The following is a 12,740-nucleotide window of genomic DNA, read 5'->3' on the forward strand; positions in this document are numbered from 1 at the left end:
ATGAGGCAGCTCTGCTCCGCTGCTCCAGCCCCGCTGCTCTGCACCCTCGCCGCGCTCTTCACAACGTCTCTGTCAGTGGACCACGTACCCATGCTGCTTTGGTCAACTCAGAGGTAAGAGATCTAACAAAAGAGGATCTCTACTTACGCTGTTGCTCTGTGTGTGTGTGCAGAATACATGATATATCGTCAGCTGCGGTAAATAACCTCTGGGCAATAAAATTACCCAATAAATAAAATTGCCTCTCTGCAATCAAACAACCTAACAGTTGAATTTACCCATTTTTTATTTACAATTTTAGTGTTCTAAGCTGGGCAGTGAGAAGTAAATAAAACCCCTGTTCTTCAAATCTGAAGTAGATATGCTTTATTCACCCTAAGGCAACCTTGAACTCCACTGTTGTCGTGACTTAAAGGCACAACACAAGGCAGTCTCGCAAAAAGGACCTGACCAAAAACTGTGTGGACAGCCTTAATCCTTGCATTTCCTAACTCCTGGATCCTGATTTTTCACTTTAATGTTCTTTTTAGTGCAGGTTGTTTTTTTTTTTTTTTAAATAGAATACACTGCTGTATGTATAGACATCAGTTGTTAAAAACAACTGCAGAGTCTTGACAGAACCAGACATGTGAAATTCAGGGGTTTGCATATACTTATGAAGTAAGACTTTGAACTTGTCTTGGAAGAGCCAGATATAGACCCCTTTTTTCCAACCAGGAATTTTACTCATACAGACTTTAAGGTTTTTATATAATTACTTGGGATTTTCAGAAATATAGCAGCTTAGGGAGCTCAGTAGCTTCAGGTGGGGTACTGGATATGCAAAGTTGTCAGAGGACTACGCGCCGCTTACTCACACGGTTGCCTCTGCAGGGCATGCACATTGGTGGCATCTAGGAAGTACTGCCCCAAAATACAGTAAGAGATTTGTATGAAAAGGCTCCTGAGGGGCTTATGGGATCACAGGGATGATTGGAAGGGGTGAGGGCAAAGTCCTGTTCTGGGTGGGAAGGTGACAACAGATCTTCTGTACCCTATGTTTGCCTAAGGCGTGCTTTGGCCTGAGTAAATCACGTAATCACAGAATCACGGAGTTTTCAGAGTTGGAAGGGACCTCTAGAGATCATCTAGTCCCACTCCCCTGCCAAAGCAGGATTGCCCAGAGCACATTACTCAGGACTGCATCCAGGCGGGTCTTGAACATCTCCAGAGAAGGGGACTCCACACCCTCCCTGGGCAGCCTGTGCCAGTGCTCTGTCACCCTCACCGTAAAGAACTGTTTCCGTGTATTTGAACGGAACTTCCTGTGTTCTAACTTGTGCCCATTACCCCTTGTCCTGTCACTGGGAACCATTGAAAAGAGCCTGGCTCCAATCACTTGACTTTCTCCTCCTAATTCCTAGATCCTCCACATTCTTAACCAGGTCTATCTAAATTGTAAACCCTCTTGTGGAGAGTTCATCTCACACCCTCAGCAAACGTGTTATACCTAGGTCAACAGGCCTGATCTCAGCCGGGTATTTATTAATTTCTCTCATACAAATAACCCATAACACCAGCAGTATTTGGAATTTGTCAAAATCCAGTTGAGTGACTTCATAAGCATAACGTGCTTCCTGTACCACCAATGTCCTTGGGGCACAGGTTAACCCACAATTTTGCTGTTAGGTTGAACAGAAGGGGCTGCAGTGACGGGGACTCCTGTTGGGTCCCTGTGCTGGTGTGACCAAGCTATGTGTGCCGGGGCAGGGGGAGTTTTGCTTCTGAAATCCTTTGGTCATCAACTCTTGTCAGGTCTGAATTCATGGGATTTGATTCTTTTCTATCTTTCTGGCTTTGTTAATTCCCAGGGTGTTACTTGGGATTTACTCTTCTGTAATCTGGGGAGGAATGAAACCAATGGCTTCTTGGTTCAGCTAGTTGTGATGGATTCACTCTACCTTTCATGAGGCTTCAAGCCGTTCTTCACCCCATTTGAGACACTGTGAATTATCTTGCTAGGAGGAGAATTAGACTAAATTCTGCTACCATTTATCCTAGTGTAACTCCTTTGTCTTTAGGCAAGTTTATTAAAATTTAAAGCTGAGAGCTGTATCTTGTTAATACCTTTTTCCTTTTCTTTTCTTTTCTTTTCTTTTCTTTTCTTTTCTTTTCTTTTCTTTTCTTTTCTTTTCTTTTCTTTTCCTTTCTTTTCTTTTCTTTTCTTTTCTTTTCTTTTCTTTTCTTTTCTTTTCTTTTCTTTTCTTTTCTTTTCTTTTCTTTTCTTTTCTTTTCTTTTCTTTTCTTTTCTTTTCTTTTCTTTTCTTTTCTTTTCTTTTCTTTTCTGTCGCTTTTTAATGTGGTAATTTTAAGGCAGCAATTGGAGGATTCAGAATTTCTATTAACATCAGGAATTAGATTGATTCAGTTGTTCAGGAGACATTTCTCAATGTATAGAAGCATGCTACTTTCCTGGTTTTTCGTATGTGATGCTCTAACATTGAGGGCCACAGAAAACAGATGTGTAGGAGGTATTGTTTGTGTTTCTTTCATAAGTATCCTGGACATTGCATCCTTTTCCCAGAAGTAATTAATACCAGATTTGACATATGTCTACCCATCTCAAGCATTTCCAGAAACAGAACCTCTGGTCCCTGGGGAGCCACAACGTATAGGATAATAAAGGTTGATTAGGTAATTTTGACTTTTTTTTTTTTTTTACCTGAAAGAAATAAATGGATGTCTCAACACCAAGGCTTTTTTATATTCAGAATACTTAATCTGTTCACCTTTATACAACACAGGCCTATGTAAGAGTACTAAACCTCTGCATTTAAAAGCAAAGTAAATGTTGGAAAGAGTTTTTCTTAGGATAAAAGTGATCCTAAGAGTCTAAGCAAAGATCACTGCTTCCTTTGTCCTACTTCGTAGTTTATATAAACAACAGACCTGTTGTCAATATAAGCAAAATCTTATCACTTAATCTAGGGTGATCATAACAGCAAACTTTCCAGCAAGATGTAATTAGCACCTTGCTCTACTGCAGATTGTTCACGTTTATACAAATCCAGAGCAAGAAAAATCAGGATAGTGGACTGATTAAACCAGTTTCATGTTTCCAGAAACAGAACATTTTCTGGAAGAAGCGTTCCTCCTACCATGACCTTTGCATTTTTGAAAGGTGAAGTTCTTGTGGGGCAGAAATTATCTCTGGTGAAAGTCAGTGAAACAATGGGAAAGGAGATTTATGTTATTTTACAAAATAAAGAAACAGTAACAGTAGCATTTGTTTGCTAAACCTTTTACTCCATGCTTTACATCTTGGTACTTTGCAGGGATGCAAGGTTTGCAGTGTGTGGTCTACAGGCTTATGAAATCTGGAAACTACTATTAAGAGTTTTAGGAAGGGTAACTAAAGAAGTGCAGCAATTATCAATGGATTGCTATTCATTTTGTGGAAACACCTCCCACCAGTTTAAAACTTCAGTGATTCATTGACCAACAGAAGCTAAGATTCACTGATCTTTTCCATCACCCTCTCCCAGCTTATCTGTTAGGATATGATATTGAATAATTGAAGGATAATACATTTTGCTCTTTACAATTAGCCAGTGTCCATAAAGCCATATGTAGGAATGGCTATATTAGAAAAATGTAACACTTTTAAGTCTCTCTTTTATGCATTATTATTGTACTGTAATCATGCTATTAAAGATAATGTTAGATGTCAGATACCGACGAAACCTGCAGCTGACAAACACATGCAGTGTGCAAAGCATAAAGGAAGTGTGACATAAATCCTTACAGGGACATTAGTAAATCAACTACCTCTTTCCTCTAGAAAGAAAAATGCAGATCTGTACTTTGAGAAAAATAAATATTTTCTACCAAACAAGTCTTTCTCCATTGAACTCCGGAAAAAGATGAAGTGGGAATAACTCAGTAGGTCACAGTGTCCTGCTTTTCACAAACTAATACTAATACATCAGGGGATATTCTCCAGATAATTTTGTCATGGAAAAATTAACTTTGATCTTAAATTAGCCTTTAAACTTATATCTCCTGGTTGCTTTTCAAAGCAGTAAAGATGGAGAGGTTTCTCCTCTTCACAGATACGCAGAAGAAACTTGATTTAGCAGTTTTGAACCATTATTCAAAAGAATTTCATTCCCTCCATAGATTAGAGAGGCAGACTGAGGAAATAAGTTCATTAAAATCAGCTTTTGTGATTGCCCCCTCATGTGTTTGTTTTAGGAATTATTTTTGCCTACTGTCATTAAAAATATATTACTACCTTCATTTATACTATCCTTATATTGGGAAATTAATCCTGTTCTGGCAAATCTCTTCAAGGCCAGGCTGGATGGGGCTTTGAGCAACCTGGCCTAGTGGGAGGTGTCCCTGCCCACGGCAGGGGGGTTGGAACTAGATGATTTTCAAGATCCCTTCCAACTCTAACCATTCTATGATTCTGTGATTCTAAATCCAGACTATGAGTGACTTTGAGAAGGCATTAATGCCAAATACTACATTTGCAGTATTTCTTAAAACTGCAAGGAATTTGCTGTAAAATCTGCTGAAAGAGGGTGGAACATAAAAAGGACACAGTGGAAACAGAAAATTATTTTAGCTGCAACTTTATTGGACTTCTATGTGGAGATACTGTGTGCTAACATGCTTGAGTAGCTTTTTGAATTTTTTTCCTATGATCATGAGTTTTCATTCTACTGCCACTGCTAGTAATGGTGACATGTGACCTCTGTGTGTAAAAGTGGTATTTGAAGGTAATTTCCAATTTTTTTTAATCAGCTTGTTTGCTTCTGCTGAGCAGGAGAAAATATTATTTCTTATATGGTAATTATAAGGTGACCGAAAGAGAAAACTGACAAGAATAACTTGTAGGAGAGAGTTCAGAAGCCAGCTACAAAGCAAGAATGTAAACTCACAAGTCAGAGTGATAGGAGTCCTGTTATCTTACCATTGCCCTTCTGGGAGGCCCAGGTACAAGAAATCTTGAAAACTTTGCTTCCGTCAAAAATAAGTAAGTGCTCAAATCCCAGTTCTACCTAGAAAGAGCTCTGGTCAGAGAAAAATCTGTATGCTTAAACTTGTTGTCATGCCAGAGCAGTTAGGGACAAGAAAGAAGCAGAATACCAAGCTGAGCTTTCTTTCCCCTCTTTCTTTAGTGCATTTTCTGGCTATTAGAGGAAAGAGAGAGCAGTGGAGTTTTATGTTTCCTCCTTTTTAGACAGCAGGAAAGTACATACATTTGCAGGGATGGTCATCACTGTGAGCTCCCACAACTGAGGGCCCCAGGATGGCTCTGCATTGGGGAGGTCAAGTCTGCTGTGCTTGGCGTGCAGATGACTGCACAAGGCTGTGCATCTTTGGACATAAAATTTTGTGTGAGCAATCAATAGCAGCAATCAATCCGTGTGTCGGCCTACTGCCTGTCTCATCCTACGCCATCCCTTACCGATCCCTTGCTGCCTGCTTGAGGTGAAGAGTTCAAAGGGATGGACCAGTTCATTGCATTCAGGAAAACATACCTTCAGCTTATGCATGGTGCATTATCTGTGGCAGTCATGTATCTCCATTTCACTCTGCAGTTTCCAGTAAACCAACTAGTAAAACATACTGACATACTGACAAAAAGGAGGATCCAGGTAACTATAGGCCTGTCAGTCTAACCCCGATACCAGGGAAGGTCATGGAGCAGGTCATCCTGAGTGCCATCAAAACCCACATAATGGGCAACCAGGGCATCAGGCCTAGTCAGCATGGGTTTATGGAAGGCAGGTCCTGCCAGATGAACCTGATCTCCTTCTATGACAAGATAACCAGAATATTGGACGAGGGAAAGGCTGTTGATATTGTATACCTGGACTTTCAAAAAGCATTCGATACTGTCCCCCATACAATTCTCACGGAAAAACTGGCTTTGCACGGCCTGGATGAACATATGATCTGCTGGATCAAGCACTGGCTGACTGGAAGGTCCCAAAGAGTGGTGCTCAATGGATTTAAATCCAGCTGGCGGCTGGTCACAAGTGCTGTGCCTCAGGGCTCAGTGTTGGGACCATTTCTGTTTAGCGTCTTTATTGATGATCTCGATAAGGACATAGGGTGTATCATCAGCAAGTTTGCAGATGACACCAAGTTAAGCAGGAGTGTTGATTCCCAGGAGAATAGGGAAGCTCTACAGAGGGACTTAGATTGGATCATTGGGCCAACATCAATGGTATGAGTTTCTACAAGGGCAAGTGCCAGGTCCTGCACTTGGGCCACAATAACCCCATGCAGCGCTACAGGCTTGGGGAGGTGTGGCTGGAAAGCTGCCTGGCAGAAAGAGACCTGGGGGTTCTAATTGACAAGCGGCTGAATATGAGCTGGCAGTGTGCCCAGGTGGCCAAGAAAGCCAACGGCATCCTGGCTTGTATTAGAAATAGCGTGGCCAGCAGAAGTAGGGAAGTGATTGTGCCCCTGTACTCAGCACTGGTGAGGCCACACCTTGAGTATTGTGTCCAGTTTTGGGCACCTCAATACAAGAGAGATATCGAGGTGCTGGAGCAAGTGCAGAGGAGGGCAACGAAGCTGGTGAAGGGCCTAGCAAACAAATCATATGAGGAGCGGTTGAAGGAGCTGGGACTGTTTAGTTTGAGGAGGAGGAGGCTGAGAGGAGACCTCATCACTCTCTACAACTATTTGAAAGGACACTGTAGAGAGGTTGGTGCTGGTCTCTTCTCACAGGTAATTAATGACAGAACAAGAGGGAATGGCTTCAAGCTCCAACAGGGTAGATTCAGACTGAACATTAGGAAAGAATTTTTCACAGAAAGAGTGGTCGGGCATTGGAATAGACTGCCCAGGGAGGTGGTTGAGTCACCATCCCTGGATGTGTTTAAGAGACGTTTAGATGTGGTGTTGGGGGATATGGTGTAGGGGAGATCTTTGTAGAGTAGGGTAGATGATTGGACTCGATGATCCCAAGGGTCTCTTCCAACCTAGACAATTCTATGATTCTATGATTCTATTTCCCGCCCGAACCATGGTGAGAATATTGTTACACCCAGCCGACAGTGGCAGCCCATTCAATGAAGAGTGTAGCTTTGCCTACTGCCATGCATCGTGCTATAGCACAATGATAATAGCAAACTATTTAAAAGAAGCGAAATAAGTGCGTGTATAATATGGTGAGTATAAGTATTAGGCAAATGCTGCATTATAATAGAATTCTTAAATAACTGATGTAGATTTATTTCTCTAAAGATGATGCTGAAGTTACTAAAGTTGACTGCTAGGAAGTTAAAAAGTCTCACAAAAGGTGCTTGCCAAGGCTAAATAGCTAACAAGAACTGCTTGAAGGAGCAGACAATACCTTAGAAGCAAGTATGCTTTAAAACAGGATCATTAAATTTCTGAGGTTTTGAGGTCATGACAAAAACCTTTGCCATTGTGCTGCTGCAAATGACTTAGTTTTGTTTCATGTGCTTTCTGTTACTTTTTATTCTTAATTGCAAGTCTTAAAAGCTGTTGAAATATTCATTTTTTCCTAATATTTGGCATGAAATAGATTTCTTTAGTTAGTTTTTTAAATAAATATACCAAGATATTCACTATCATTTTCTTTTACACAAGCCATTTTTAAACATCTTTTAATCTATCTATCTCCTTTTCCTTTAATATCGCTAGTATTTTGGTGTGGCCATCCAATGCAAGTAGTCAATATGAAACTTAGTTCCTGAATAATCATTCAGAAACTTCGGGAGTTTTTGTGTTTTCAAATATATTACTTTTAAAGATTATCCTGAAATATTTGAGTTTGTGAGGTTTGACTTTTCTGAAAAGTTGAGGCATATCTATTACAATTTCTAAGTTCTTTGGCTCCATAAATATAAATTAATATGGAGTTCCAAGCACAAATTAACAAAGAAATGAAGATGCTGAGCAAAACTAAGAAAATTGCAAATGATAATTTCTACCAAACAGAAAAAAATTCTTTCCTGCACAGCAGGGTTTACTTCCAAAGCTTGCGAAGTGAAAGACAGAAGATCTACTAGAATTTAATTTTAACATTTGCAGCACACTGTCCTGAAAGAGTCTTCCCCGTGTACTGTTTGCTCTAACCCTCTCCCAAACCCCAGTCTCTGAAGGGAGGGAGGTATCTAGGTCTGCAGGACTGCACTGTTTTTATCTCTGCCGTGGGTGCAGTTAGACGCTTTCGATTCACTCTCAGCAATCTTCATTGGAATTACTGGAAAGTCTTGAAGAGAAATACAGATTTTCCTTACCTGAGAAACAACACTGAAACCCCCCTATGTGTTCACTACCTCTCTTCTGCCTCCATCTTCAGAGACCGCAAAGATTGTTTCCATTCATAAAAGCTTGCTGTGCTAGGGTCATTTTCAAATTGCTGTTGGGTTAGAAAATTTAATAAGCCTCTCAACTTCACCAAATCGCAATCATATAATAGCTGATGCTACAGCACACAGCAATTCTCTTTATTCTATTCTTTGTAATTAGAACCATTTAGAGGGTCTGGAATACCTGAGTTCTCAGGCCTAAGCAACTGATGTGCGTTTGGGGAAGATGGGAGATTAAGCTTTGAGCTCTGGGTTTTCTGCAGAATGACAACATTACCTTAGTCAAGACACCTAGGACCAAAATTTTCATAATAAATTTCATCCCTATAGACCCACGTTGCACACTGTTAAAATCCCAATCAGGTGTTGAATGAATAATGCCACCTCTTGTTTTGCCCATAACTGGTTTTGGTAGTAGTAAAACCAAATAGATGAGTTATTTCTCTGTCCAGTCCTCACAATGACAGGTTGGCAAAAGCATCGTCAGCTTTCCTTGGTGTCTTGAGCTGTTCTGTTCAAAAGAGCTCCTGCTTCTGGAAAGGTGGCTTTTCTGAGCTGCTTCTGCAGAGAGGTTCCTTCATCACGAAAACCTTAGGAGAGAACACACTGTTTACAATAACACTGAAAAGCCTCTTTTACTGAACAAAAGGTTTTATCAAAAAACGCTGGTTTATGACAACTTGTGGTCTAGCCTGAGTTCTCCTCTCTGGCCACCAAGACGTCTGGCAGGATTCCCTTTGGGAATTCTTTCTGAGGATTTTCAACATATTCTTCTTCTTTCCCCTTAGTAGCTAATTCTTTGAAAGGTGCATCTGTGCTGTTGTACACAAACAAGAGAGTAGGAAGAGGCAGTTATCTTGGTTGGACCAATTTCATTCCTGCTGTAACACATTTAATGCGATATGGACACAAACGGGCACGTCCTTTTCCTCTTGAGTAGAATGAAAATAACCTGAACCATAAACCTGATCTTAATCCAGAGATGATTGTATTATCACCTGCTGCTGCATATTTAAAGAAAGAAGTGGTGTCATCATTGGCAGCAAATTTTACAGATAAAAAATTTTTTCGTTGTAGATTACAGTGGAATCCTGACACTGCTTTGCACGAAGGACACGTTGTCTCAGCACAGGAGCTGACTGTACTCTTGCAACCTGTCTTTACCCAGAATTCCAGAAACCTCATCCTGTTCCTGCAAGATACAGTATGTAACATCGATTCCTTTTCTGTCACCAATGCCAAATGCAAGTCTGTACCTAAATGAGATGCCGTGGCTCCTTCTCACCAATCTACTCCCTTTGTTTTTCAGCTTAGCATAGATGATTTCACGTACCTCAGCGAATCCTACGGTAACAAGAATCCATTTCAAAATGTTCAGGCAAGCATTTCTCTCTTTTCTTTTTTTATATGCAGTATTTAAGATTTAAGAAAGATGCAAACAAACAATAATTGGGAAAATTAAACTGAATTGCAGCAGTTTTCCTGTTTAAATGATTTATTGAGATTACTTCAGTTTAAGAAAATGGGTTAAAGGAAATCAATGGAGTTTGCAGAATTGTTTTGTAGCTATTTTATTTCTGAAGATCAGGTTTTCAGAATTCATCGTAACTGACAAATTTTTTCCTAAACATGCTGCAATTTTGTATTGTAAAAAACAATATAAGCTTCCAGACTGACACCCCAAAACTCTGTTTTGAAGTCATAAGAAGAAAAGAAGTTATAGGAATCAATTATTTATTTCTGATTTTCAGAATTGAACATCTATTTTATTTTCATAGAAATAAACTCTCAACTCGTGCAGGGAATTAGCTGTTTCATATTTGAATGTAGTTAATATATGACTATAGATACCGGATGGCTTTAATCTTCATGAAAAAAAGCTATGCTATTTGAGTAATTTGAAATTAACTCCAGCACAGACAGAGGGCTCCTGAGCTGGGCAGCAACTCCAACGTATCTTCTCACTCAGGAGGTTTACAGATTTTGTGCACATCATACTTGCACGACAGTTTACTGAACTGTAATTAGACAAAGGAAGTGTTGACATGTGGAAGTCATAACGGCATTCCTGTAGGCAGAGCAGGATGAACAGAGCGATTAGTAAGGTAACTGGTATTAGACCACATGAGGAAGGGTAAATTCCCAAGCGCCACACGGCAAGCTGTATGTGTAATTAAATACATAAATATTTGCATACTACCTGTCTCTACATCTGTACTATCTAAGAACCTCACATCTTTGTGTCAACAATGCTGGACATCTTCATCACTGTGACATATAACAGCATTTTAACACTGATGCTGGAAGAAAAACAACTATTTACAGTATGTACATGTGTTTTCTGAGGAATGAATGGAAGTAATAATAATTTGTAGCATAAGGATGAACGGTTGCACCCACAGGCAGATGTACTGGCACTTCTCTGCTATTCCTTATCTGCTTTGGGTTTAAAATCTATGCAAGGCTGTGTCTGGAGTAAATTTTCTTGCTGCCTGACTGCAAAGCCGGTTTGATTTTAGAAGCTGTGTACACAAGGCACTGCAAACTCCTAATGATGTGATGGTCTTATTTAAGTAGGCCCTGGACGTTTAAGAGGAAGGATATTAAAGTATTTAAAACTTCCTTCTTTTGCCTTGTAATCAGGACTCCATTAGCACTGTAGATAGAGTTTATAGCCAAAGACTAGAGATTAGTCCAGAGACTGATGGGTTTAGAAATCGGGTGGACTGGGGACCTGCTGAGACTAGTGAGGAGATCCTCAGCTAAACAAAGGATTGTGTAAATCTTTGGTCTGTATCTGGCGCAGCAAAGATTTAAACCCACGTTTTCAACAAGCTGAATTAATGTCAGTAGCTTTTTTTTTCCTTTCTGACCTTGCCTCTGTTCCCTTTCTGTCTTGGAACTGAGAAACTTTTTTCTTTTGACAAATTGCTCACCTTAACTCCAGCACTTCCTAGATTGGTTCCGTGGGACTTGGCAATCTTAATACTTTTCTGGCATAGTATTGTGGGGGTGAAGTGCTGTAACTCGAGTGAAAGAAAATGAGACATACAAACTAAATATTTCTTTTTCACTTAGGTGCCCATATGGAGAATTTTGCCTATTGCATAGACTTGTAGCTTTTAGGGAAAGGATCTTTATAAGCATCCAGTTCCATCTTGGATGTAACAGAGGCTACAAAAATTTGCTCAGTTGGTGTTGCAGCAGCTGGACTCCACTTGAGCTACTTTGGGAAAGAAATCCATTCTTAATGGTGCTATGAAAGACTCTGTCATAATATTCACAGCACACAGGACAAAGTGAAGGTCAGATCTGAATTTTCTCACTGGGGAAATTAGAATCTTTGATGTTGCATAATCACAAATTTTGTACCTTCACACTCTATATTATACAAGTGGTTCATTAAGTTACAATAGATGTTCCATGTCATTTGAGTAACCTCCTTTTGAACTTCAGAAATGCAAATTTATTCACAAACCTAAACTGGAGATCTTATTTACAATGTATATGTGCATGTAGCAGTATGTGTACTACAAGAAGGAAGCGTTATTTGTAAAACAGTTATAGGCTTGTAAACCACAGAGGCATTTGCAGATATTAGGTTTGTTCAGTGACATTAGCAGCTGTTTTGAGCTTTTGGGATCCAAGTGTTTGTATGCAATAAAAGAATTCCATTTCCAGTTAACATAAAAGGAATCTTATAGGTAGATTATTTATCTTAGACATTCAAAGAACTTTTTAATTAAATAATAAAATACAAAGATTAGCACTTGGGGAACCTTTTTGTCATGTAGTCACCTACCCTACAAACTATTTTTCTTTAATATTAGCTTTGGCTTTCCCCAAAAAATGCTCAGCTCCTTAGAACTGCAGTGTGTGGTAACACATTCCAATTAATGGCCAGCTGTGCAGCTGCATAATTATTATTGTAAGTCATTGCCATTTTTGGTTCTATATCTCTATCGTATCCTCACTCAGTGGTCATAGACTGAGGAGTACTATTTAGTCACATGTGATACAGAGGTCCTGCTATAGTTTTAATTGTCTTTTGTTCCCTTTCTCTTTACATTTTTTAGTTTTATTATATTATTTTTGATAAGGGGGAATGCAGAACTGCATAATAATCAGGATATAAGTTCATTATAGATGTATTTAGTGACATGAAGATGTTTTGTTCTCTAGCCTTTTTCAAAAAACTACTAATATTTGATTTTTCAGTTCTGATCACTATCAGCCACTGAATTGACATTTTCAAAGAGCTGTTGTGCCTCTTAAGTTTTCATTACTGAAAAGTAACACTCAGTTCTGAGCCTATTATCTATTATCGTGTACATAAAATTAGTGTTGCTTTTTTTCTCACCCTCTGCTCTGCTAAAATCAATTTACATTGAATCTCAT

General features: G+C 39.4%; 1 protein-coding gene across 1 annotated transcript in view; it reads left to right on the forward strand.

Moving 5' to 3' along the window:
• Positions 1-12,740, forward strand: part of ATP6AP1 (ATPase H+ transporting accessory protein 1) — a gene marked incomplete at its 5' end in the record, with an annotated part of 58,723 nt that continues 45,983 nt past the window's right edge. The window contains 3 exons of the mRNA XM_082498456.1: positions 1-113; positions 9,420-9,546; positions 9,652-9,720. Coding sequence (XP_082354582.1) covers positions 1-113; positions 9,420-9,546; positions 9,652-9,720 — 309 coding nt within the window. The remainder of the gene's footprint in view (positions 114-9,419; positions 9,547-9,651; positions 9,721-12,740) is intronic.

Source organism: Vanellus vanellus, assembly GCF_965231255.1.
Source record: "Vanellus vanellus genome assembly, chromosome: 1".
Classification (NCBI taxonomy): domain Eukaryota; kingdom Metazoa; phylum Chordata; class Aves; order Charadriiformes; family Charadriidae; genus Vanellus; species Vanellus vanellus.